This window comes from Molossus molossus, unplaced genomic scaffold, assembly GCF_014108415.1.
Source record: "Molossus molossus isolate mMolMol1 unplaced genomic scaffold, mMolMol1.p scaffold_m16_p_15, whole genome shotgun sequence".
Lineage (NCBI taxonomy): Eukaryota > Metazoa > Chordata > Mammalia > Chiroptera > Molossidae > Molossus > Molossus molossus.
The window spans coordinates 50,783,584-50,811,448 of record NW_023425350.1 but is presented as its reverse complement, the minus strand read 5'-3'; the positions used below and the strand labels follow the sequence as shown (position 1 = coordinate 50,811,448).

Sequence of the window (27,865 nt, the reverse complement as noted above, 5' to 3'; positions counted from 1 at the left end):
TATTAAAATGTTACCTCAAATTAGTGCCCCTTCTGTATACTGCCTCTAAATTGGTTCTTAATCCATTACAAAAATAGTTCTTATGTATGTAGCCTCAATTTTGAATAGTATTTAAGCATAGACCCTAGCCAACAGTTTCCTGAGAGTGTAAGTAGACTGCATCTAATAGTTTTTGCTCCTAAAAAACTAAAACTGTACATGCTGCCTTTCTCTTTTTAGATGCTAGTACTACTTAGGTACTTAAGAATTATACTTTAAAAAAAATGGAATCAAGTGGTTGGCTAGATTTTGGGGTGAAATAGTTATGGATTCTTTCTTAAGGATACTGGTCTTGTTGACAGTTCACAAGTCCTCCAGCACAGTAGCCATAGATAAAACATATTAATGTGTTTTGGTTCTACAGTTGTGTCACTGGATTTCTTCAGTACTCTTAATATATGTAAATTGAATTTTTTAATAGTTATCACATATCCTATGCATTTGATCAAACAGTTATATCCTACTGTATTTAAAAGAATGGGAAATTTATTTATCCCTGCTCAGGGCACATGACCAGATTGTGGGTCAAATTCCCAGTGTGGGGACATACAGGAGGCAGCCAACCGATGTTCTTTTTTGTTGACGTTTTTATCTCTCTCTCCCTTTCCCTTCCTCTCTCTCTAAAAATCAATAAAAATTTATATATATATTTTTTATCCTTGTCAGAGGACTTTTTTTTTTTTTTGCATTTATCTTTAGATAGAGTGGGAGGGAGAGAGAGAGGAAAAGAGAGAGAGAGAAACATTGATGTGAGAGAGACATCAACTGGTTGCCACCCACACATCCCCAACTGGGGCCAGGGACAAACTGCAACCAAGGTATGTGCCCTTAGTGGGAAACGAACCCAGGCCTCTCTGGTCCACAGGCTGATGCTCTAATTGCTGAGCCAAACTGGCCAGGGCAAAAAAAATTTTTTTTATTTATTAAATTTTTTAGAGAGAGAAGAGAAAGGCAGAGAAAAAACATCAATTTTGTTTTACTTATTTTTCATTTATTTTTATTTAGTTTTTTGTTAATCCTTACTTGAGGATATATTTTTCCATTAATTGTTTTAGATAGAGTGGAAGGGGTGGGGGAGAGAGAGAAACATCTATGTGAGAGAGATACATCAATCAGGGGCCTCCTGTATGCCCCCTAGTGGGGATCAAGTCTGAAACCCAGGCATGTGCCCTGACCTAGAATCGAACCAGGACCTCTCAGTCCATTGGGCAATGCTCAATCCACTAAGCCACACCAGCCAGGCAGGAAAAGTTTCTTAAAATATACAAAGTATTGTTTCATATTTGTGCCTTTCGGTGGAAATTTTAGCATTTTCCTTCAAATATTTACAGGAAAGTGAAGAGTTAGACTGGAATTTACTGAAACCAGATATTTATGCAACAATTATGGATTTCTTTGCATCTGGCTTACCCTTAGTTACTGAGGAAACATCTTCAGGAGAAGCAGGTAATATGTAGAGTAATTAATATTTATCTTTTAATAACATTTTTTCTACTTTCCCTATACTTGTCTTGAATTCAGAAATCATGGGAATACAGATTTTTATCATTGTACCATATTTAACTCTAGAACCAATTCCAGAAGTAATAAAACTTCATATATACTAGTTTTATCCATCATTTTTGAAAATTTGTGTATAAATTGAATCTTCTGCACAAAACTAAAATTTTTAATTGTAAAAATTTTCAAACATAAAGAAAATAGTATAATGCTCACCGATTTACCCTCCTCTCCGATTTAACAGATGTTAATTTTTGGCTATAATTGTTTCTGACCCATTTTTAGATAAAATGGTAAAGATAGCCAAAGCCCTATAACCCCTGTCCCTTTCTACTTCCAGAGATGTATATAAATTTGTTTTGTTTTTAAACATTTACAACAAATACAAGTCTTTGCAGGGGATATATAACATTTTTCCCCCCTCTTTTTATTTTTTTTTTATTTTTATTTTTTTCCTCACCTGAGGACATTTTTTTCCATTTTTTGTACAGATAGAGTGGGAGGGAGAGAGAGGAAGAGATAGAGAGAGAGAAACATCGATGTGAAAGGGACACATCGAGTGGCTGCCACCGCACGACCAACCAGGGTCGGGGACAAACTGCAACCGAGGTACGCGCCCTGGTACCGAACCCTGGTCTCTCAGGACCGCAGGTCGACGTTCTAACCGCTGAGCCAAACTGGCCAGGGCTCCCCCTCTTTTTATTGATTTTAAAGAGAGGAAGGGAGAGGGAGAGAGAGAGAGAGAGAAACATTGACGAGAGAGAACATCGATTGGCCACCTCCTGCATGCCCCCCATTGGGGATTTGGCCCATAACCTGGACATGTGCCCTGACCAGGAATTGAACCAGCAACCTCTGGTTCAGTGGGTCAATGCTCAACCCCTAAGCCATACAACCCTGGCTGTTTTTTGTTTTTAAACTTTAAATAACTTGTGTTATATACAAATTTCCTTTTTTTATTAAGCATAATATTTTGAAATATATCCATTTTGAAAAAATGTAGTTTTTGCTCAGCTGGTGTGGCTCAGTGGATTGACCATCATCCCATGGACTGAGAGGTCCCAGTTCGATTTCTGGTCAGGGCACATTCCCAGGTTGTGGGCTTGATTCCCAGTAGGGGGCGTGTAGGAGGCAGCTGATTGACGTTTCTCTCTCACAATGTTTCTATTTCTGTCTCCCTTTCTCGCTCTAAAAAAAATCAATAAAAACATTTTTTAAAATGTAGTTCTATTTTATTTAGTTTAAGTGTGAGATAATCATTATATGAGTAAACTACAGTTAATTATTTTGTTCCTTTACTTATATTCAAGTGAATTATTTGTGCTAATTTTTATTACAAATATTGCAGTGGGCATCTTTGTGCAGTCTCTTTGTGCATATATGGAGAGTTTCTTTAGCATATATTCCTAAAAGTAGAATTGCTGTATTATAAATTGTTCTAACTTACATGCAAATTAGCAGTATATACAAGTTTTGACTGTCTCATGTCTTTATTATCACTTAGTGTTTTTTACACTTTTTCAACCAATATGTTAAGTATAGAATGGTATCTTGGGTTTTTTTTGTAATCTTCACCTGAGGATACTTTTCCATTGATTTTTTAGATAGAGTGGAAGGGACGGAGGGAGAGGGAAAGAGAAAAAGAGAACTAAGGAGAGAGGGAGACACACATTGATTGATTGTCTCCTGTACGACCCTGACTAGGGCCAGCGATGGTCTGTGGGCCGACACGATAATTGCTGAGCCAAACTGGCCACTGTGATAATAACTTATTTTAATTGAATTTCCTGGGTAGTATAATACTGAGCCTGAAGATTTTCATGTTTCCTGGTTGTTATTTTCCTTGTCAATGTGTTTCCTGTTCATAATCTTTGCCCATCTAAAAAAAATTGAGTTGTATGTCTTTTTTGTATTAATTTTATCAGGTTTTTAAGAAGTATCCGGAGTGTCATTTTTTTGTTAAGTCTCTCCTAACAGATATTTCTCCCTAACCATGACTTAACTTTTCACTATGTTTAGGATATCTTTTGTCATTCAGAAATTTTTCTTTTTCTTTTTACACACACACACACAAACATTTGTATAATGACCTTTAGATGATAACAGTTCCACTTCTAGGTATATACCCTAAATGAATCTTACAAATGTACACAAGACAGCACATTTAAGTGTGATCTTTGAAATATATATTTTGTTGCCCAGCTGTTGTGGCTCAGTGTTGAACATCAACCCATGCACCAAGAAGTCGCCAGTTCGATTCCTGTTCAGGGCACATTCCCAGGTTGTCGGCTTGATCCACAGTGTGGGGCATGCAGGAGGTGGCCAGTCAATGTTCTCTCTTATCGATGTTCTTATCTCTTTCTCCTTCTCCCTTCCTCTCTCTCTAAAAAATCAATAAAGAAAAAAAAATAATGAAAAAAAAAAGAAATACATATTTTGTTTATTTTTAAAAATCATCACCTGAGATATGTTCATTGATTTTTAGAGAGAGAGAAACATCGTTGTGAAAGAGAAACATTGATTGGTGGCCCTCCCGTATGTGCCTCAGCTGGGGATCGAACCCGCAACCTAGATGTGTGCCCTGACCAGGAATCATATCCACAACCTTTCTGGTGCACGGGATGATGCTCCAACCAATAGAACCACCTGGCCAAGGCTTGTTGAAATATTTTTAAAATTTATCAGCAGTGAAAAGAAATGGATTTGATTGGGAGATATCAGTGTAAAAAGATATAAAATATTAGTCCAGCCAGTATGGCTCAGTGGTTGAGCATCAACCCATGCACCAAGAGGTTGTTGGTTCAATTCCTGGTCAGGGCACATGCCCAGGTTGTGGGCCCGATCCCCAGTAGGGGTATACAGGGGCAGTGCAGGAGGCAGCTGATCAATGTTCTCTCTCATTGATGTTTCTCTCTCTCTCCCTCTCCCTTCCTCTCTCTAACATCAATAAAGAAAAAATAAAAAAGTATCCAGTTTGGCTCAGTGATTACAGTGTTGGCCCTTGGACCAAAGCGTCTCGGATTCGATTCCTGGTCAAGGTCATGTACCTGGGTTGCAGATTCTATCTTGGGCACTGGTCAGGGTTGTGCGGGAGGCAACCAAATGATGTGCCTCTCTCACATCGATGTTTCTCTCTCTCTCTCTCTCTCTCTTTCCCTCTCCCTCTCTTCTACTCTATCAAAAATCAATGAAAAATATCCTCAGGTGAGGATTAACAAATAAACAAAAAATGTATCCTGTTTTAATACCTGTATTTACATGGATATGAAATTTCTTCTGTTGATATGTTTTATTTGTAATTGTTCCTAGGTTCTGAAGAAGATGATGAAGTTGTGGCAATGATTAAAGAATTGTTAGATACAAGAATACGGTATGTGTTTATTTTTCTACTTGAGATCATATATACTGCAGAGCCAGTTTTCATTTTAGTAATTTACTTTTGGTTTTCTGTGAGATTATAGTAGAGTTTTAAAAGAAGTATAAGTTAATGTAAACCACAGTAGGTAACCATGACAGTTGAATTTAAAGCCTGTATATTGCCTTTGTTCACTCCAAATTTTAAAACTATCTATCTAAACATAGTCAGTAAAGAACTTTATCTTTCACAGTCACCATATATGTTTGATATTGTTATAATACCAAATTTCTTAGAAAAAAATGAGTTAACAATGTTTGGGAAGATTATGATGAGAGGATTACCTTTTTTTAGGCTATATCCATAAAGAATACATTTAAATAAGTAGAGAACTTCAGGCTTTGACTTTTTGATAGTAGCAGACCAGTGGTCCTAGTGAGAAGTCCCAAAATGCTAGTTAAAATACAATTTAAAAAATTTTGTTGTGTGAAGGCATTAAGTAGCTACCAAAGCAAACAAGATTCTATAGAGAAGAAAAGCACATTGAGGCTTCCCTTGGAGCATTTGCTGATTCTTGGTGTGAGGCTAGAGTATGAGAAGCTGACCAGGGACAGCTGCTAAGAATCAAAGAAACCATTTAGCTTTTAGTAAATCTGTTGAGATGGGAAGACAAAAATTAAAATTCTGGATCACCAATGAAGCTTTGACTTAAAAGGCCAAGATCCTAGAGAGAAGTTAAGAAAAAGTAAGCCTAACACTCAGAGGTTTTCCCCTCAAGGCACTTGCTTATTCTTAGCTGTGTAGGGGAAGAGACTAAGAAGTCAAACAAAAGCAGTTGGGAAACTAAACAGAATTTTGGCAGTTATACAGTTCTGGGGGTGACAAAAATTGGAGTTAAGGATCAGTCAAGGAGGGTGGGCCCACAGGAACCATCTAGACTCTTGTTGGGCTCCATATAGGACTATACCCTTGAAATGGGGGCAAGCCAGAGGTAGACCTTGGTCAGCAAAGAAATCACAAAGGAAATTTAAAATAGAATATCTGCATGACCTTTAAGTTGGCAAAAGACATAAAAATTAGACTACAGTAAAGTTATGAGTTTCTCTTCAACAAAAGATGCCATTTACAGTGAAAAGCAAAGCACAGAGTAGAAGATATTTATAATACATATGTGACAGATTATATTTTAAAATTCCTGTAATTTGTTAAGAAAGAGACAATCACAGACTAAAGCAATCTCTTTAAAAGCACTGGAACAACAACTCAAAATCTACAGTAACCAAATGGCCACTAAATGTGAGAAAGTGCTCAACCTCATTAGCCACTGTGACTATTCAAATTAAAACCACAATGAACTATCACTGCAGATCCACTGGGATGGTTAAAATCATTAACATTGACAACACCAATTGGTGAGGATGTGGAACAGGAATTCCCTTATACTGCCAATGGGAATGTAAGTTTATATAACTCTGGAAAACTAGTTTATCTGCTAAATCTGAACATATGCATATTCTGTTTTATTTTTTTATCCCCACCCGAGGATATGTTTATTGATTTGCGAGAGAAGAGAGACATCAATGTGAGAAACATGAATCAGTTGCCTCCTGTACGTGCCCCAACCAGGGATCAAACCCTCAATCTAGGTAATGTGCCTTGACCGGGAGTCAGACCGACCTGCAACCTTTTGGTGTATGAGACGACGCTCCAACCAACTGAGCCACCCTGACCATGGCTGTGCATATTCTTTTTTTTAAATATGTTTTTTCAATTGATTTTTTAGAGAGTGAGGAAGGGAGAGAGAGAGAGAAACATTGATGTGAGAGAGGAACATCAATCAGTTGCCTCCTGCAAGCCCCTTACTGGGGATCAAGTCTGCAACCTGAGCATGTGCCCTGACTGGAAATCGAACAGAGACCTCTCAGTCCATGGGATGACGCTCAGTCCTTGGGACGACGCTCATTCCACTGAGCCACCCGACCAGGGCTATGCATATTCTTGATCGAGCAAATCCACTCTCAGTTATATGCCCAGTAGTAATATATATGTATACCAAAAGACATTTGCAAGAATCTTCATAGCTGCACCATTTGTAAAAGCCAAAAACTCGTATTAACCCAGATGCCCATCAACCATGGAAAGAACCAATTCTAGCATATTCACTTAATGGAATACTATGCTGCAGTGAGATTGAACAAACTATTTACTACATGCAACAATGTGGATGAATTATAAAGAGCAAAAGAAGCCAGATACAAAAGAGTAAATACTATATCTTTTCTAAATGGAATTTATATTTATAAATTTTAAAGTTAAAAAACAGGTAAAACTAATCAGTGGTGATAGCATTCAGGAAATTAGTTGGGAGGAGTGGTTAGAAGCACAAGAGGGCTTCTGAGGTGCTGGTATCTGGGACAAATGTATGTTCACTTTGTGAAAATAATTTGAATTGATTGAACATGATTTATACATTTTTTTGTATTAGTGTTATATTTCAATCAAAAGTTTACCTTAAAAAAAGCCAGCATGTATCAATTTTCCTGTATTCACTCAAAAGAAATTCATGAGTATATCTTAGGTAGTTATTATAATTATTAGGAAATTTGAAGTCTTAAATGCTTAAAAAGATTATTAATAAGAAGATTATAATAAGTGGAACGTATATTTGTATGAATGAATTTGACAAAATTACAAATGAGACTAGACAAATTTATTGTATTCTCTGTTGTAAAAGTAGCTTTAACTTTGTGAATTTTACTGATACAAAATCTAAGGTCTGAGTTGTATTAAATTTTTTTGATGAAAACTTCTATTCTCTTAAATATATCACAAATATACTGTGGCTGCAGGCCAACTGTGCAGGAAGATGGAGGAGATGTAATCTATAAGGGCTTTGAAGATGGCATTGTACAGCTGAAACTCCAAGGTTCTTGTACCAGCTGTCCTAGTTCAATCATTACTCTGAAAAATGGAATTCAGAACATGCTGCAGTTTTATATTCCAGAAGTAGAAGGCGTAGAACAGGTATGCTAATATGTGATGGTTTAGATTTGATATTAAAATAAACATTTGAGAAGAAAAGAAATTCATTACCTGACATTTTCTTCAAGTGCTGGATCTTAGTGTTACAATTGTTATCAGACTGAAGACTCCCTACTTTAGATTTAATTTTAGCATTATGAATACCTACTGTATGCCAAGCATTTTCACAAATATTACTTGATTTAATCTTCTGATAGCACAGTGTATTAAGTAAGTCATTTCCATTTTGTGCATAGGAAATTGAGACTCAGAGGGCATACTGCTGCTCTGGTTATATAGGAAAAGTATATTCAAAACATCATAGTGTTTTGTAGATGAGATTTAGACATCTTTAGAGGAACAGCTTTACTACATCACATCTATCCACTTGTTTTTTAAATGTGCAGGCAAGAAGCTTTGTTTTACAGTCAAAAAGAGTATTGAGTAGAATTATAGAGCTTTATCTGTAGTCTGTTGTCAGTAATTTTTCTGCCCCAAGATACTTAAGGAATATAGCCCAGCATCTTCTAAGCAGTAATAGTGACCCGCACTGCAGTGATTCTCAGCCAGGAGACATGGCCTTATGGAGAGAGATTATCAAGAAGGGAAAGTGTGTAGAAATTAGAAATGTGAAAAAACTCTTCAGGTAGTTCTGTGCCATTAAGGAGAAGTCACCTCCTTTCAGCTCCTTTGAGAATCACTCATTTTTGGGTAGTATTAAAATATGTCCTTTTGTGGGGATTGCTAGGGGGAGGTGGGGTTCGGGGAGGGGGAGGGGAAAGGTATGGGGGGATAAATGGTGATGGAAGGAGACTTGACTTGTCGGGGGGTGAACACACAATACAGTGTTCAGATGCTGTGTTGTGGAACTGTGCACCTGAATCAGGTATAATTTTGTTAACTAGTGTCACCCCAATAAATTCAGTAAAAAGGAAAAAAAGAAAAAGAAAATATTGAAGCTAAGAAAAAGAAAATGTCCTTTTGGTACAATACATGCCATCTCTTCTTTGAACTCCTCTTTTAAGTCCTCCGCTTGGAATTAAACTCTGTTTTGGTCCAAAGCTGCTTTCTGTGTGTCTGTTTCAGCTTTATGTTTATGGGTAAGTTCCTTGAGAGACTTGTAATCATATCTTGGTCTTTTTGTGTTCCTCTGCAACACTTAGCCCTGTGTGTTATACATGTTCTTGCATAGTTTGTATTAAATATTTGGCAGTGTTATTCCAAAGTTAGGAGTATTCAGCCTAAACTAGGAGTTGATTGACAAAATTCTTTGGAATGGGTATTACTGAGATTTGATATAAAATACCAATTTCTTGGAAGTAAATATCCATTTTTACTCAACACTAAAGAGAAACTATGAGAGGATTGTTTTTTCATTGATTGTCTCAGATCAGATCCAGATTCATCTAGATTTAAAAAAAATACATCTTATTTTTGTTCCATTTTCTTCTGTATGCCTTTTTAAACATTATATTAGTTGACACTGGTGGATTGTTAAGTAACATTTTTATTTGCTTGTTCAGGGTGGGGTGATGAAGAGAAAAAATATTTGTAAGTTTATATAACTCTTTTTCTTACCAAAGGAGTTCTTTGTTATTTGAGTACTATATTAACTCATAAAAAGATATTTTTTTCATTTTTTCTTCAAGTATTCATTAGTAGTTTTATTAACTTATTAGAAATGAAAGTCTTAACATTTTTCTAAGGTTTATAATGAATTTTTATCTGAATAAGAGCAAATAGTTGCTAATATATTTTGTTTTCTTACTGTTTTTAGGTATTCATTTTTTTAAATTTATATTTAGAGAGAGAGGAAGGGAGAAGGAAAGAGAAACATCGATTTGTTGTTCCACTTATTTATGCATTAATCGTTTGCTTCTTATATGTGTCCTGACCAAGGATCGAACCCGAAACTGAAACCTTGGTGTATCAGGATGACACTCTAACCAACAGCTACCCAGTTAGAGCTAGGGATTCATTTTTCTAATATATATTTTTACAATAACTCTTTGGTATAGATCCCCAGAATATATTTAAATAATTAAGATGCTTTTGGGGGTTGGGGAATAGTCAATTACATTAGTTTTATGGCTAGGAAATACCAATTAATCATAGTCTTCTCTGACCAGCTGAGACTTCACTATTGCCTCTTTTGGGACAAGGAAAAGAGACCAGAGCTTTTAATTAATTTGCTGATATTCAGTTTGCTTTTATGTTGTTAGGATGCCAGGTTATGATGCAAACCTTGTGCTTTGGGGCTGTTGATAGACTTATTTTTATTGACATGCATTGTTATAGATTATTTCAGGTAAGCAAATAATGTTAAAAACAGAAAAAAAGCAATTTCTAATTTCTTAATTCTTTAATTCTCTCTCTCTCCTTTTTTTTTGTTCTAGGTTATGGACGATGAATCAAATGAAAAAGAAGCAGACTCACCTTAAAATAATTTGAGTTTTCTTTGGCCCAGCAATCGGACTTGTTGATACCATATACCAAGCTTTTATTTTTAATCTGCTAAGAAACTTACAGATTAATAAAATAGGCCCTTTCTTCAGAGAATGATATATAAATAATTGCATGTTTGCTCTACCTCATATGAGTTATTTATAAAATTCTGAATCATCTGTACACATGGATTTTGTCCAGGGATATTTTTATTTTTGTTCTTCATTTCTCATGGTTAATTCTTTGCATAATGTTTGAAGCAATTTAAAATGCATTTATCCCATCTTATGTATTTACATTTTAAATACAGAAGTAAAGCCCTGGCTAGTTTGTTTCCACGGTTAGAGTGTCAGCCCTCAGACCAAAGAGTCTTGGGCTCGATTCCTGGTCAAGGGCACATGACCTGGGTTGCAGGTTTGATTCCCAGCCCTGGTCTGGTTGAATGGGAGGCAACCAACCAATGTGTCTCTCTCACATTAATGTTTTTCTCTCTTTCTCTCTACTCTAGCTAAAAAAAAAAAAAAATTAATGGAAAAATATCCTCGGGTGAGAATTAACAACAAAAAATACAGAAGTAAATAGGGAGAATGCTTTTTAAAAATATTCTAAAATGGCTTAGCTTTCTGTGAGGTGTTTGGAACTATTTTTACTAAATTTTTATCTTGTTTTTAAAAACCAACTAGGCCCTGCTGGGTGGCTCAGTTGGTTGGAACATTGTCCTATACACCAAAAGTTTTCAGGTTCTATTCCCAGTCAGGGCACATACCTCGGTTTCAGGTTTGATCCTTGGGGTGTGTACAGTAGCAATCAGTTGATGTTTCTCTCTCACATCAATGTTTTCCTCTCTTTCTCCCTTCCTCAAAAATCATTAAACATCCTTGGGTGAGGATTAAAAAAAAAACCAACTAAACAATTCTGGTTTAAAAGTGATATTGGGCTAGTAGTCCCCAGTTTAGTAGCATATAATTTCTCCCTAAGGGACCAAAAAAACCCAAACAAACCAAAAAACAAATCATAATGCTGAATACTGATAAAACAAAACAGATTCCAGAATGTAGAAAAATTTCCATTACTTGTAAGACATACAGGATGAGTTGAGAAAAACTGTCTTACTAGAATGCTCAGGCTTTACCTTATGAAGCAGAATCTCTCTGAAATAAAGATGAGAAACTGTTTTGGTCCTTCTACTGGCTTTTCCTGATTCAGAAATCTGTAATCTGTGCCATGCCAGAAATTTGGACAGTTCATCTTTCTACCATAGGGGTACTGCTTTTTTAGATAGTCCCAATAGCAAGTCATCCACTCTCATTTTTTTCTGTAGTAATTCAGATACAACAGTTCACAGATAATATCAGGAAAAGAAAGATGGGCATATTGCATCTCGAATTCTGGTCCCCAAAAGTACAGAGATTAAGATTGGGATGGAAACAGGAAGAACTCCAGCAGTTGTAAATGCCAATAATTGAAGTTTTTATTTTTGTTCTTTGGGTCACAGAATCAGTTAGTGAGATTGGATAATTTGTTTCCTGAGCTGTTACAGATGAATTCAGCTTAGACTCTGGGAATTGCTTTGTAAGCTAGGAACATTAACCTGCCCTTTAGCTGAAGCGACAGGAAATTGATATTGTGGCGGAGATGCAGTTAATAACAGGTCTTGAATATGGCTGTGTGAAAAAGTGGCTGAGGTGGGTGGTGGATTAGATTCTTGGAAGAGGAAATCATGGAACTGAGAGGCCAGGGTATTGGAAAGATTTTCTACAAAAGGGATCAGCCACGAAGAACAAGGAGGAAAGGTGGGAGGGAACATTCTAAGCACGGAGAGCAGTGTAATCAGAATCTGGAAGCTGTGAAATATATTTGAGAACTGCAAAAAGTGAAGAATGGTTTGAGTGTAAAGTGGAAATTGTGCAAAAATAGATAGTGGGTCATATGGAGTATGCTGGAGAAACTCTTGGTTGCCTTCCCAACATACACCCAGCTTCTCACTGAAAGAGGCCCTCTTTACCATTTGGTTGTGATGTGCCCAGGGAAGGTAGGTCCTATCTCAGTTCCAGGAGATAAATTATAACTAGTCTAAACCAGTCATTTTAACTCCTTTTCTCTTTGCCAGTCATTAGTCTAGGTGTGGACATAGGGCCCAGTTCTGGCCAATGAATTGTAAGAGAACATCTATCGGTAAGTTTTGAAAAGATTTTCTTCCCTGATTGAGAGAGCATTAATCTACTTAAAGAAGGCTCTTTTCCTATCAGTTCCTTTTCTTCCTGCTTGATACACTGTAGTATAGAAACTTGATGTCTGCGGCTATGACAGTCCACTTGTAATCATGAAAAGCCAGTCCACTGAGAACAACAAGGGAAGGAAGAAAGGGTCCGGATCCTTGAGGTCATTATTGACCTTTGAGTCAGCCCTGGAACCACCCATTTTCAGAGTATCGTGAAATAAAAGGTGTTTTGTTTTGTTGCTGCAGCTTCTGGTGTCAGGTATGAAGCTGGTTGTTTTCTAACAAAGAGCCTGGTATATCATGGAGGACTTGTTAATAAGTCCTGGTAAAATAAATAATTTTATTGATTTTTTTTTTATTTGTGGTAGACAGTGCCAAATATTGATCTTAAAATGAAAATCACATTTTTAAATTAATTGAGCCATTTTTTTCCAAAGATTAATTTAGAAAGTGTAGTTTAATCGGGTAATAGTTTTTATTTATTTATTTATTTATTTATTTTTTTTTTTTTTTATCCTCACCCGAGGATATTTTTCCATTTTTTGTACAGATAGAGTGGGAGGGAGAGAGAGGAAGGAGAGAGAGAGAGAAACATCGACGTGAAGGGACACATCGAGTGGCTGCCACCCGCACGACCAACCAGGGCCGGGGACAAACTGCAACCAAAGTACGTGCCCTTAGCGGGAACCGAACCCAGGTCTCTCCGGACAGCAGGCCGGCGCTCTAACCGCTGAGCCAAACTGGCCAGGGCAGTTTTTATTTTTGAATGTTTTAAATTATATTTAGTTTCTTCCTGTGTAGTCCTAAAGAAAGGAAGTAATCGTTCACAATTAGTTATATTTAAAACAAAACCCTCCAAAATATATAATTTTTTGTTATTGTCATTAATCCTTCCCTGAGGATATATTTCCATTGATTTTTAGAGAGAGTGGAAGGAAAGGAGGGGGGGGGGAGAGAGAGAGAGACATGAATGTGAGAGACACACATTGATTGGTTGCCTTCTGCACATGACTCTACCAGGGTAGGGATCAAAACTGCAACTCAGGTATGTGCCCTTGATCAAGAATTGAACCTGTGACCTTCGGTGCTTGGGCCGACGCTCTAACCACTTTGCACACCGGCCAGGGCTATAAAATCTTTTTACGTTAAGTATTCTTGAAAACACTTTATAAATATGGGACATTTCAATAAGTATTTGTGGTTTTTTTTGTTGTTTTTTTATCCTCACCCAAGGACATTTTTCCATTTTTTGCACAGACAGAGTGGGAGGGAGAGAGAGGAAGAGAGAGAGAGAGAGAGAGAGAAACATCGACGTGAAAGAGGCACATCGAGTGGCTGCCACCCGCACGCCGGGGACAAACTGCAACCGAGGTACATGCCCTTAGCGGGAAAGGAACCCGGGTCTCTCCGGACCGCAGGCCGATACTCTAACCGCTGAGCCAAACCGGCCAGGGCTTCAATAAGTATTTGAAACTAAGATTATTAGGCAAGAATAAAACAAGCACTTGGAGGATTTTTGATAAGGAACAAAATATATAAAAATAGCAAACTTTCATTGAACGTGCACTATGTGACAAGCACTTCTAAGCACCTTACATTTATGAAGTCATTTAATCCTATGATATCTGTAATTATTATTGTCCCTATGAGGCACTGAGAGGAGAAATACATGCTCCACTGCCATACAACTTACATGGAAAAGCCGGGAGCATGAACCCTGGCATCTAGCTCTGGAGTGTATTATACTATTTGCCCTGTGAGAATTGGCCCTACATACCCATCCTACCTTGCCTTCATAGATGCTACTTTCTGGTGGGCCAGAAGTCTTGTCCATCTTTTGCTTGCTCCAAACCTTAATGGGCCAAAATAGTGCATGCATGTCCATTTTATATGCAGGAATATGAAGCTAGCTGCTGTCCAATCCAGTGGAAATTGACAATCCCTTTGGGAAACCCCAACCTTACACTCCGTACACTTACCTGTGATAACTCTACAGGGTGTCTGCAGCCTATACAGAATTGACTTTTCTATCCCCTGAAAGAAAATCTAGGAACTTTTTTTCCCTGTTACCTTACATTTCTAGTGATCTCATTGCAGGCAGCCCCCTTAATGGTCCACCTGTATTCTGACTGTGATCACATCCTACGGGACAGAAATAGTAGATAGGACCAGTTAATCTTAATGGTTTCCAATTTGTTGACAATTTCTTGGGAGTAGACAAGTTTGTTTCTAGAGAACTGCCCCAGGTTCTGCCTAATGAGAAAATGTGAAGCCATCCTAGGGAGGAGTATTGGAAAGTGTATTCTAGTTGGAACCAGTATCTTTTGTTCTCAAGCCTGAGGGGTCCAGGTAGGGGCATCTGTTGTTTGTGTCTTCTTGGTGTCCCTTATTCTTTTTTTTTTTAATCCTCACCCAAGGACACCTTTCTATTTTTGTTCAGATAGAGTGGGAGGGAGAGAGAGGAAGAGAGAGAGAGAGAAACATCAACGTGAAAGGGACACATCGAGTGGCTGCCCCCCACACGACCAACCAGGGCCGGGGACAAACTGCAACCGAGGCACGCACCCTCAACGGGAACCGAACCCTTGTCTCTCTGTACCACAGGCCGACGCTCTAACCGCTGAGCCAAATCGGCCAGGGCCCTTATTCATTCTTTAAACATCTTCCCCTTTCCCTTGAAGAACTGCCTCTTGTTGACTGTGGCTCTGATAGAACTGTCCTATCATCATCATCATCATCATCATCCTGCCCTTTTTGCCACAGGAGTGGGCTTATGACTCACACTGGTCCAATCAGAATCCTTCATAGAATATAAAAAGTGAGGATGGACTGTGAGCTGTAAAGATATGATTCTAAAGCTGTTTGAGGGTCATTCCTTGTCCATGAGGTCAGAGAGAGTGAGATTCAAAGAGAGTTCTGACAACATTTGTGGTCCTGGATATAGATGTGCCTGAAGCTGTTTGCATCCCTATCCTTTTCAATTACATCAGCCAGTAAATTCCCCTGCTTCAGCTAGTTTGAATGGATTTTTTTCTATTATTTATTATTGAAAGCTCTGTCTTCTAGAAACTTAAAACAAATACATATATTCAACATTGAGAAAATCAATAAGATCAACATTGTGTGGGTGTATTAGGGTTTTCCAGCAAAACAGAACTACTAGAATATCTATAACTATACGCTAGATAAGAGAACGAGAGATTGAGATTTATTTATTTTAAGGAATTGACTCATGCAGTCATGGAGGCCAGCAAATCCAAAATCTGCAGAATGGGGTATCAGGCTGCAGACACAGGGGAGAGCTGACATGGTCCAAGTCCAGTCCTGCTGGTGAATTACTTCTTGCTGTGGAGAGGTGAGCCTTTTGTTCCCGTCAGGCCTTCAACTGATTGTATTAGGCTCACCCACATTATGGAGGGCAATGTGCTTTACTCCAAGTCCACCAATTTAAGTGTTAATCTCATCCAAAAGCACCCTTCCAGACACATCCAGAATAATGTTTGACTAGTATCTGGGCACTGTGGCTGAGCCAAATTGACATTTAAAATTAACCATCATAGTGAATAAAGTTTGCTTTCATGGACAACTTATTTCTTGAAAAAAATTGTTTTAATTGATTTGAGAGAAGAAGGAAGAGAAAGAAACATCAATTTATTATTCCACTTATTTATTCATTCACTGAATGACTATTGTGTGTGCCCTTACTGGGGATTGAACCCCGCAACCTTGGGGTATCGGGATGATGCTCTAACCAACTGAGCTACCCAGCCAGGGCCCGTGGCCAACTTACTTATGATTCCATCTTCCATATCTTGCCCCCTTCTCTGCATTTCCATACTAAATTCCACAGGCCCTTACACTGTCCCTTTCTTGCCCAGTGTCTTCAACCAAGGTAATCTGTCCACGTCTGCCTCTCCTGATTTCAGAATCACCTTTACTTTATCCCCTTCAAAACTTAGATAGCCTCAGTGACCTTTTCACATCCATTATGGAAATGAAAAGTAATCCTATAAATAGTTTCTAAAGTGTTAGTAGAGGATAATGACTTAATGTAGATCTAGGGGCAGGGGAGGTGTTCCATATTAAATATATACGTACAGGTGGAGTTTAGGCATGTGATAGGCAAGGAAAGGAGGTAATTTGGGACCAGGTAACTTTCTGGTCCCTTTGTAATCACATTTTGTGAATGACTGGTCCTCTATGGTCAAGTACTATTTAACATTTGGTTTCTTTTTTTTTTTTCCATGCCCCCCACTGGGGACTTGGCCCATAATCTGGGCATATGCCCTGACCGGGAATCGAACTGGTAACTTCTTGGTGCATGGGTTGACTCTCAAACACTGAGCCACACCAGCCAGGCATTGGTTCCCTTTTTGATGCTTCCTTCCAAAAAAGGGCAAAGGTGAAAGCACAAAAGTTTGAGATAGTATTCTTTTTTAGGGAACTGACAGTGTAGTATAGCTAGACCATAAGATGCTTGTATAGAGTGCTAGGAGATGATGCTGATAAAACTGGCAGGAACAGGATCCTGAATAACCATATGCATGTGCATATGCATAGGAGTCTGGACTTAATCCTACAGGTGAACAGTACCCACTGAATTGGAAACAGGAAGAAACAGGATCAGATTTGTGTTTTTGAAAGGTTACTCGGGCCTGGCCACTGTGGCTCAGTGGTTGAGCATTAATCCATTGCACCAAGAGGTTGACGGTATGATTCCTGGTCAGGGCACATGTCTAGGTTGTGGGCCTGATCCCCAGTGGGGGGCATGTAGGAGGTGGCCAATCAATGTTCTTTCTCATCGATGTTTCTGTCTCTCTCTCCCTTTCCCTTCCTCTCTCTCTAAAATCAATCAAGAAAAAAAATTAAAAAAAAAAAAAGGTCACTCAGGTGCAAAGTTGTATAGAATGAAGTGGGGTAGTGGTGGAACCAAAGGGGTTCACTTAAGGGGTCTTTCTGAGGCCCTTACCTGTGCCTTTTTTCTTGTGCTCATTTCTTCCTTCTCATTGGCCTTGGTGGCTCAACCTGCTTTTTTTCTTTGCTACTTGCCATCAACTTCTCTGTCCACTGGGGTATATTTCTCCACAAAACTCCCTAAAAATGTAGAACATATGTGTGTGCCTTTGTTCCCCATATTATTGTTATTCAAAAAGAATAAAAAATTGAGACATAGTTGACATACATTATATTAATTTTAGGGTTATAAGATGATTTGATATATGTTTATATTGCAAAATGATCACCACAGTGAGTTTAGTTAACATCTATAACCACAAATATAATTTTTTTCTTGTGATAAGAACTTTCAAAATCTATACTGTTAGCAACTTTCAAATATACAACACAACTACCCTGGTTGGTATGTCTCAGTTGGTTGAGGATTGTCCTATGCACCAAAAGGTCATTGGTTTACTTCCTGGTCAGGGCATGTGCCCAGGTTGTGTGTTTGGTCCCCTGGCAAGGTGTGTACGAGAGCTAACCAATTGATATTTCTTTCTCCCTCTCCCTCTCTCAATAAGAACATATTAAAAAGATTTTACACACACACACACACACACACACACACACACAAAACAACTATAGTCACCATTCTATACAGTATATCTCCAGGACTTAATTTATAATTAAAAATTGTGCCCAGGCCTTTTAAAATAATTTTATTGCTATTTATATCGGGATTCCAGTAAGGGATAACAAAAATCACAAACATGGGGACATTTAAAAATCTTATAAAGCTATTCCAATTATGGTTTTTTATTTCTTTAGAAGTGACAACTGGAAGCGCTGATGCATGAGGAGGCTGAGAACCATTAGATTTCACAGGACTAATGATTTCACTGGGAAATGGAGTAGTATAAAGAGAAGATAAATGACACATCTTACAATCATCACTTTTTTTTTTTTTTTCAGTTCAGAACTTTTGATCAGGAGAAAAAATCCTTTCCATTTCCTCAGATGTTTGAATTAGACCCAGATGTCCCTATTCCTTCATAGATAATTTATTTTCTTCTCCTCCAGCCCTTATTCCCAAAGGTCCAGCTCAGGCAAAGCTCTGTGTAGATGGGGTTCAGACAAACAAAATTCTTCTATATCAGTGTCATGACTGGCTCATGGTTACAAAGGACTCTTTGTTGCAGTGGGTTGGTGAGGTTGTTCAAGGTTGGGGTGGTGTGGAAGAAAGACTGTTCCGTGACGTGACTGCTGCCTGTTCTGCAAGCTAGAGCTGGATCAGAATGAGGTTGCTTTCTGTAAATACCACTTACAGACTGTCTGATCTTAATTGGTGTTCATTTGGACATAAATCAGCACCCTTTCCTTGCCTCCTGCTTTGTGCTGGTACCCGGAACAGGTTGTTGGCATACCTAGTTAAGCATGTAAAGTAATATCAAGTACCTGATAGCATTCATTTACTAGTACCCATGACTATTCCCCCTACCCTTTACCCTATGTAATTCTTTGGTGCCAGCCAAACGGCTCCAGGATCTGTTTCATTTTTCAGTCACCCAAAATATTCCTTGTATGTAAGTTTCCTTTAATAAACTCTATTAATTACCAGATTGGAGTAGCTAGCCTCTTTCTTCTGTCTTTCCCTACCCTCGACTCATAGAGGTAGATTTTTAGTGTTGGGGCTTTTTCCTAGGTCTGTGTATACTAATGACAAGAAACTGCTCAGTCTCTGGTGGGAACCTGTCATCCTAATGCAGTCAGGACCTATGGAGACACACTATTTGTGGACCAGTACATATACCATTGGAAGGGGAGAAAATAGGGGTCTTAGTCTGGCACATTCCTCCTCTTATTCACCTCCTTAGGCTAGAGAGCACCACTATCGCCCTGGCCAAGTTCCAAAGACTGTAGCCACATTATCACCTAAAGATCAGGCTACAAATGTAATTCTCACAGAGGAAGCTCTCCCAGTTCAAGACCCTATGACATATTTGTCTTTGTGATCTTATAATTCTACTGTTCCTATGACATCCAGTTACAGGCTGGGCACCTGTGCCATTATCCAAACTACATGTTATTTTACACCAGATGAATCTGTTAATATATATTTTTTTGTTAGCACATAGAAAACTCAATTTAAATTGATCTGGCCCCAAGTCCAAGTGACCTACTAACCCACTGGTTTGGGTTCTGGAGGGCAGGCATGATGGAAAAAAAATTGTTACTAATACTTGGACTGCTTCTTTTGTCTCTTTTTTTTTTTTTTCTATGTGTCTGTACTGTTGCTGCTGTATCTCCAATGCAGTCAATTGGCAACTAAGCAAGCTACCTCCCTGCTACTGAAGCCCCTCACTGACCACTCGGAGAACCTTGTGGAAAAGGTGGGTACATGAGATTATAAACGCCGGTTACAAGGGGTGGAGTGTGGAGAAACTTTCACGATGTGACCACTGTCTGTCCCACAGCTGGTCCTGGACCAGAATAGAGGTTGGTTTGTTAATCCTCACTTGAGGATATTTTCCCTTTGATTTTTAGATAGAGAAGAAGGGAGGGAAGGAGCGGGGGCGGGGGGGGGATTGACTGGTTGCCTCAACCCAGGTACATGCCCTTGACTGGGAATTGAACCTTCGACCCTTCGGTCCTTGGGTAATGCTCTAACTGCTGAGCCAAACCAGCCAGGGTGAGACTGTCTGATCTTGATTGATGTTGATTCAGACATAAATCAGCATCCCTGCCTTGCTTTCTGCTATGTGCTGGTTCCTGGAACAGGTTGTTGTTCTGACCTGGTCAAGCATATAATTTCTAGCATTCACATACTCGTACCTGTGACTATTCCTCACTTTTACCTTATATAATTCTTTGGCATCTGACAAGCAGCATGGGGATCCATTTTGTCTTGCAGCCACCTAGGGCATGCCCCGTAAGTTTCCCTTTATACATTCTATTAATTACCAGACTGGAGTGGCCAGCCTCTTTCTTTGATCTTTCCCTGCCCTCCACTTACAGAGGTAGATTTTCATTCTTGGGGCTTTCCCTGGGTCTTTGTGTACTAAACTGTTGGAAAAATATTGGCTTTCAAAGTTTCTTCCTCTCAGCTGGTACATAAGCACCTTCCAAAATAGCTGTAGAATGGAGATGGACAAGACAAATTGATAGCTATGATGGAGTAGCAAGCAGAAGAGGACAGCAGGAGGTTCAGTAATTATAGTTTGAGCATGAGAACTTTGGTGGTACTGGTGGCATTTTCTTTGCGGCATTGACAGGTTTTCTGGCAGTATATAAAGGTGTTGTTCAAACACTGTAATCATGCCTTGGCAGGTGTATCTCAGTTGGTTGGAGTGTCATCCCCTGCACGGAAAGATCTCGGGTTTGATTCTCGGTCAGAACACATACCCAGGTTTTGGGTCTGATGCTCAGTTGAGGCTGGTACATGAGGCAGCTGATCGATATTTCTCTCTTACGTCATGTTTTTCTCTCTCCCTTCCTCTCTCTCTAAAATCAATTAAAAAAACAACAACAAAAATTGTAATCACACCTTGACTCCTTGACAATAACACTGAGGTCTTACCAGAGCCTCTTAGATGAGGGTTCTGAAGCTAAGATGTATATCCATAGAGCCTTTGCCTCTTGAATTAATAAATATGTTGTCTATTCTCAAACAGATCAGTGTCTTGTTGTTTTTAAAACGTTATTCTGGGTGATTTAGGAACCTGTTTAAGGGCCTGAAATATTAAAGGGCTTTCATGTTAGAAATATTTTGATTAGTTCAATGAGACATTTCCTGGCCTCTCTTTGAGGCCAGTAATAAAAAGGCATTTTTTTTTTTTCCCCTCTAAGAAAGACTGAAAAGCTCTTTGCTCACTTGATCATATAACCAGCCATAGAAATCAATTCTGCTAAGAACATTTGACCTTTATTCACTCACTGAAAAGCATTTTGATCCCTTTGTGCTAGGGTTTATACTAGGTGTTGGGTATGCAAACACTTGTTCTAGCCTCAAGAAACAACCTAGTAGGGAAATATGCCTAGTACAAGTGTGTGTGTGTGTGTGTGTGTGTGTGTGTGATTATATATATAATCTGAAAGCATATTGCTTTAAAGGGGGCAGCTCAAAGAATGAGAAGTTAATGAAGGTCCTTATATCTGTCTGGGGGAGACAAAAAAGGTTTTCCCTAAGAGGTAGCATTTAAGTAGAGATGGGATATGGGTTCCATGAAGAGTAACCAATGTGTGCAAAAGACTTAAGAATGTTGGCCCAATTGAGAAATTATGTATTCAGCATTGTTGGAGTGTAAAGGGCTGGATGGTGGGGTAGGAAGAGAGCAGTAATGTGAGATAAATGAGACATCTGGGCTCAGAAGTCTATGCCATGTTCTGTATGACAGATAAGTTTTTATTTGATTCTAAAGTCATTAATAGAGTTGTGATAACTATGTACATTTGACTAAAGGCACTATTTAAATCTTCCTAAAGCAAATGAATTCTCAGAAATATCTTCTCTCTTTGATTAAGCTTCCTGGCAGGAATGGTGCGTTAAATCATATAATTAATTAATCGTTCATGAGTCAAACGTAAGGCTGCCAAATCTAGGCAATTCCTACAGTTCTCTCAGGCCAGTAGAAGTCTTCCCCTGCCCTTCTGCAAAAAACTGGGGGTTAGGAAGGCAATGGGTGGAGGTTGGGTGTGGGGATGGGAGGCGAAGGGCTTTTGGAGGTCAAGAATATTACCTAGAGCCTAAGTCGGGAACTGAATTGCCCCTCACCAGAAAGACTGGCGGAACCTGCATGGCGCTCTGCAATCAGGAATTTTGGTATCTCCGCTCAATTCTTTGCAATTTTTTTCTTAGGTCTATGTGCCTTTCCAACCCTGACTTATTTGTCCGTCAGGCCTCCTGCTTTCTTCCTCCTCTTTCCCTGTTTCACGGGGTGCTGGAGCTTAGAGCCTTGGACTACACAAGGCGTGCCTCCCAACGTTATCTTTATCGCTAGCAATTCCATCCTCCTCTTTCCTTATCTTTTACTCATTCCCTGCCAGCCACCGAGTTTCCTCCTCCTGCGCTGCGCTGTCCCTCCCGCTACTCGCCCCGGGGACGGGCGTCTCCAGGAACCTCTGCCGGATGCGCCCGCGAGTCGTTGCCACGTCTTCGCTGCCAGCAGGCCAGCGCCTGCGTGGGCTCGTGGGCGGGGCGGCTCGGGAGGCGGGATCTGCGCGTGAGCGGCGCAGACGCAGCCCAATGGGACTTGCGGGCGGCAGCAGCGGTGGCAGCGGCGGCGGCGCGGTGCGCGCCGAGAGGCGGGGCCGGGAGGCAGTTGCTGGCGAGTCGGGGAGGCCAAGAAAGCAGTCGTTACCTCGGCTGTCGCATCCTCGACGGAGTCGTGTCGGTTACCTCCCCTGTCTCCAAGCCTGCCGGTAGCCCCACAGGCTCTCGTGTGCTCCCGATCTCGTCAGCCGCTTACCACGCGCCTTGCCGACCGAGCCTCCTGCATCATGTGCGGTAAGGGGCCATGGGCGGGGGGCGTGTTGCGGGGCGGTGCTCGGGTGTGGTGCGGGCGCTACTGAGGCCTGAGGCGCCGGCCGGAGCAGGAATGTGGAGGTTGCGAAGTCAGATGGGAGGGTGCGTGTGCTAGGGGCAAGGGGGTGGGGGTGGGGGGCGGCCTCTGCGAGCTGGAGGGGTGTGGTGGACTTAGGAGGGTACCTGAGAGGGGGACGGGCGGCCGTAGAGGATCTGGGGGAGCGCAGGGGGCGGCTTGGTGCAGGGACCAGAACCAAGAGGGAAGAGAAATGTTTGTATGGGAAAAGGAGAGAGGGCTGAGGGAACTGAAGTGCGGACCGGGGTGTTTTCACAAGAGTCCACCAGGTGAATGAGGCAACCTGTGGAACATCACTCCGGAGGTCTCCGGAGCTGAACTTGCATTCTTCTAGGATTTACCTTTTGAAAATATTTATTTGTAGTTACTGTCTTTCCGTCAGGCCCAGTAGAGCACAGAACTATAACTAGAGCTAGGACAATGGCATTACACATGATCTTCCATCCCCTGTCTCAACAGAAACCATTGCTCATCAATAACTTGGTGAATGGGTTTAGACTCCACCCTCTGGTGGAAGAGGCTCGGAAGTGACCAAGGCGATCGAACATACATCCTTTACCACTTGCTTGTGCATCCATTCAAAACATCTAGGAAAAATAGTAGTCTACCTTTAGCGAACGTTTTACCTGATCAGGTAGAACATAAAGTTAGGCCCTTTTATTCTATGTTTTGAGAGTTAGTTTTTTTTTTTTTTTTAAATTCTTACCTGAGGATATTTTTCCATTGATTTTCAGATAGAGTGGGAAGGAGGGAGGGAGAAAGAGAAACATAGGTGGTTGCCTCCTGACCAGGGCTGGGGGTGTACTCCACCAGGGGGTATGCCTTTGACAAGAATTCAACCCGCAACTCTGTGGTCCAAGGGCCAGTGCTCTGACCACTGTGCAAAACTCGCCAGGGTGAGACTTAGTTTTAATATTACCGAAAAGTGTTTGCTAAAAGGAATGGCCTGAATTATATCTGAAATGACTGATATGCACTAAAATTGGTATTAACTTGGCCATTGTCAGTATAAAGATTTGTATCCTGTCCAGCCAATGTGGCTCAGTGGATTGAGATTCGTCGGTCCCATGGACTGAGAGGTCCTGGTTTGATTCCCAGTCGGCACATGCCAGGGTTGTGGGCTCCATCCCCAGTAGGGGGCGTGCAGGAGGCAGCCAGTCCATGTTTCTCTTTCACATCGATGTTTCTCTCTCTTCCTCCCTCCTTCTCTCTCCAAAAAAAAAATAAAAATCAATAAAAACATAATTTTAAAAAAGAACTGTGTCCTTACCTTTCTTATTGAAATTTACAACTGACTTTACTCCTAAAAGGAAAAAAGCAAAAAACAAACCCACTTTTTAAAGGGAGATATGATTGTAATAGAATTGAAACTATCTGGGACACTTATTCTTTGTAGCCTTTTGCAAGAACTGAACAGGAGGTGACATGTTCTCATTAGTGTATATTTTTTTCTGTATTTAACTTTATGCTAATTTCAGCTTTTGAAAAAGAGGAGCAGTTTAAATTTAGAGTAGGTTAAAAAAAAAACAGAAAACCTATAAATAGCTTTCTGAAATTATTAGAGTTGAGCTGACTTTAGCATCAGATATACTTTTGCTATGTCTAGCTAGTAGAGTGGCTTGGCAAGAACACATCCTTTAGTTTGGAGCTGTGAAATAGTGAATATGCAAACTGGTTGATCCCCAGTGCGATTTATTTGGTAATTAACTGTTCCTGAATGAAGAGGTGTGAACCTTGTAAAGTACCTGGTTTTCTGGTTGCTTATTCATCTTGTTTCGGGATAAAGAAAGTCAAAGTATGTACTATAAAAGAAAAAAAAAAATCTGATCTGGTTTAGAAAAGGTGCAGAGTAGAGTGAGGCTTTTAGGGTGGAGACTAGATGTTGAGAGTTTTCACTTAGCCAGCATCCCCATTCCACAGTTTTATTGCTGAGGAAACACACAGGTTATAAACAATAAAGAACTAGTATTTGAGGCATTTTTGAAGTTCTGCTTTTAACTCTATCCAGACCTCAGTTTTGTATGATCTGGAATATGGTCTAGAATTTAATCACTCTAATGTAAATTATAAAGGTTAACTGTTAAGACAAAAGTTTGTCTTTATTTTCCTCCCACATCTTAATCATTGAAATAAAATGACGAGGCAGAGAAATTGGGTAGGGAGTGGGATTAGATGGGAAAATTTAGAGATTTACCTTCTGATTACCTGTTGACTATTCAGATTTTTTAAAAAGGTCATTTTGCTTCAACATTGCAAAATGTTGAACTAGAAGAATGAGGGCTAGTGATCCTTTGATATGCATTTTTCTACTGATAAAACTGTTGCAATGTTTAGCAGGTTGAATTGGGATGTTAATAAGTGTTCATCAGAAAAAAAAAAAGATTCCGTGGTCAAGTAAATTTGGGGAGCAACAGGTTAAACTATGTTGAACTGCCTCTTTTTTTTTTTTTTTTTTTTTTAATTGGAGGGCTTCTTGGAACCTTTTTTTTAAATTTTATTTATTTTATTTTTTTATTTTTAGAGAGAGAGAAAGGAAGAGGAAGAGAGAGAGACAGAAACATCAATGAGAGAGGACATTGATTGGTTGCCTCCTGCATGCCCCAGATCGGGCTCACAACATGGTCATGTGCCACACCGGGAACCGAACCGGTGACCTCTTGGTGCATGGGTCGATGCTCAACCAGTGAGCCACACCAACCAGGCATTAGAGCCTTTAATGTGCTAATAAGTGTTATGAATCTCCCAGAGAAGAATAGCATGTCTATTTATCAAATTTATTTTATCTTTCTCTTATTCTTAGTTTGTTGGACTACGCTTTGTTCTTTTTTAGTTGTTTTTACCTTTGGCTTTAGTGAGAGATTGTCAAGTTGCTAAAGCTACCCACATCTTTTAACAGTTTTTACTGTTTTTTTTTCTTTCTTTTTTTTATCCTCACCGGAGGACATTTTTCCATTTTTTGTTCAGGTAGAGTGGGAGGGAGAGAGAGGAAGAGAGAGAGAGAGAAACATCGACGTGAAAGGGACACATCGAGTGGCTGCCACCCACACGACCAACCAGGACCAGGAACAAACTGCAACCGAAGGACGTGCCCTTAGCGGGAACCAATCCCGGGTCTCTCTGGACCGCAGGCCGATGTTCTAACCGCTGTGCTGAACCGGCCAGGGCTGTTTTTTTAAAAATAAATGATGGTGTATATAAGTATAATTTTTTAAATGAGGTTATATTTAAAATCAGTAAAGGAGCTGCAATTTAAAATTATCCTGAAATGAATCCTTAAAAAGTTTTTTGTGATTATACTGTCTAATGACTTCAGGGGTAATTGAGGGATGCTGAGGCTTGCTGCAAGGATGATTCATAAAACCAGTACTATTAACGTATCCTTAAAAATTATACTGGATATAAAGTAATTGTGAAAGAAAATAATTAATTGCTTAATAAGTATTTCCTTAATTGTTTTTCCTGGAAAGGGAGAAGTTAATAGGTGCTAGTAATAAGCAATAAAAGGTGGAAAAGAGTTTTATAACACACAGATTTGGGAAATTCTGCTTTTGGAGATTTGCACTTAGCAAGACTAAAGGTTCTAGGAAGATCCACAAATAAACCTGTTAACCTGTAACCAGTATTTCTTAAACCTCTAATTATGGAACCTTTCTTTCCCCTCATCCCAATTTAGCATACTGCAAAATACTGTTCTCTTTTTGTGCTTTGGGAATTTTTGACTACATTTTAGGTCCCTAGAAAGTATTAGAACATATTTGAAGTGATGGTTTTATATTTGGCACTCTGCCCTTTGGAGAGATGATTGAAATAAGGAAATTGCCTTTAAGGAATTGTTGTCTGATTTGAGGAAACAATACACATGCAACAGGTGTAGGTGATAATACACAGTCCTTGTTCATTGCCATGTTATAGACCCCAAGTGGAATGAATAGAAATTCAGAGACTGGTTAGGCCAGGAACATTCTAGATTATGGGGCGGGACTTTTATGTTGAGGAATAGTGCCAGCTGGTAGAGAACTAGTGCATTGGGAAAGATATTGATGGCATATTTAACCCAACAGTCAATGGAGTCAGAAATAAATTGAGAAATACTGCCAGCATGTTTGAAAGAAGAAACAGAAGTGCCAGGAAAAGAGGCCAAAGGCTAGTGGTTAGAGGTAAAAGAGTTCCAAAGCAGTATTGCTTTGGACAGAGTCTGCAAAAGTAGAAGAAAGTCATTGATGTTTAATACTGCAGAGAGAAGTTCATTGCATTAACAAAATCATTAGATGCATATATGAAAGCAGAAGGACCTGAATTCGTGTTGAAGAGGAGAGCAAGTATGCCAATAAAGGAGGAAATGTTGTGGAACTGAGGTCTCTGATAGAGTTGAAAAGTTGAGTTCTAGAGCTATGGTCCCTGACCTATGAGCTGTGAAGTTATGACAGGGCATTATTACAAGGTATCCATTGATTGATTCATATTCTAAGCATTGTCTTTATTTTTTTATCCTCAGCCAAGGACATTTTTACATTTACCTGCAGATAGAGCAGGAGGGAGAGAGGGAGGAAGAGAGAGAGAAATATTGGTGTGAGAGAGTCACATCAACTGGCTGCCACCCACACAACCCCTACTGGGACGGGGACAAATTGCAACCGAGGTACGTGCCCTTAGTGGGAACTGCAGACTGCAACTGAGGTACGTGTCCTTAGCGGGAACAGAACCCAGGACTCTCTGGTCTGTGGGCCAGTGCTCTAACTGCTGAGCCAA

General features: G+C 39.6%; 2 protein-coding genes across 4 annotated transcripts in view; both read left to right on the top strand.

Annotated features, from left to right (window-relative positions):
• NFU1 (NFU1 iron-sulfur cluster scaffold) overlaps window positions 1-10,564 on the top strand; it is a 53,416-nt gene extending 42,852 nt beyond the window's left edge. For 2 of the 3 annotated variants that reach the window (XM_036262709.1, XM_036262707.1), the window contains exons 5-8: window positions 1,371-1,485; window positions 4,849-4,909; window positions 7,744-7,918; window positions 10,312-10,471. In XM_036262709.1, the coding sequence (XP_036118602.1) occupies window positions 1,371-1,485; window positions 4,849-4,909; window positions 7,744-7,918; window positions 10,312-10,356 (396 nt within the window). In that variant the 3' untranslated portion in view covers window positions 10,357-10,471. Of the gene's footprint in view, window positions 1-1,370; window positions 1,486-4,848; window positions 4,910-7,743; window positions 7,919-10,311 lie in introns of all 3 variants that reach the window. The other variant, XM_036262708.1, reaches the window with a different exon arrangement.
• Window positions 10,565-22,838: 12,274 nt separating this feature from the next.
• Window positions 22,839-27,865, top strand: part of GFPT1 (glutamine--fructose-6-phosphate transaminase 1) — a 64,626-nt gene continuing 59,599 nt past the window's right edge. The window contains exon 1 of the mRNA XM_036262705.1: window positions 22,839-23,022. Within this exon, the coding sequence (XP_036118598.1) occupies window positions 23,016-23,022 (7 nt within the window). The 5' untranslated portion in view covers window positions 22,839-23,015. The remainder of the gene's footprint in view (window positions 23,023-27,865) is intronic.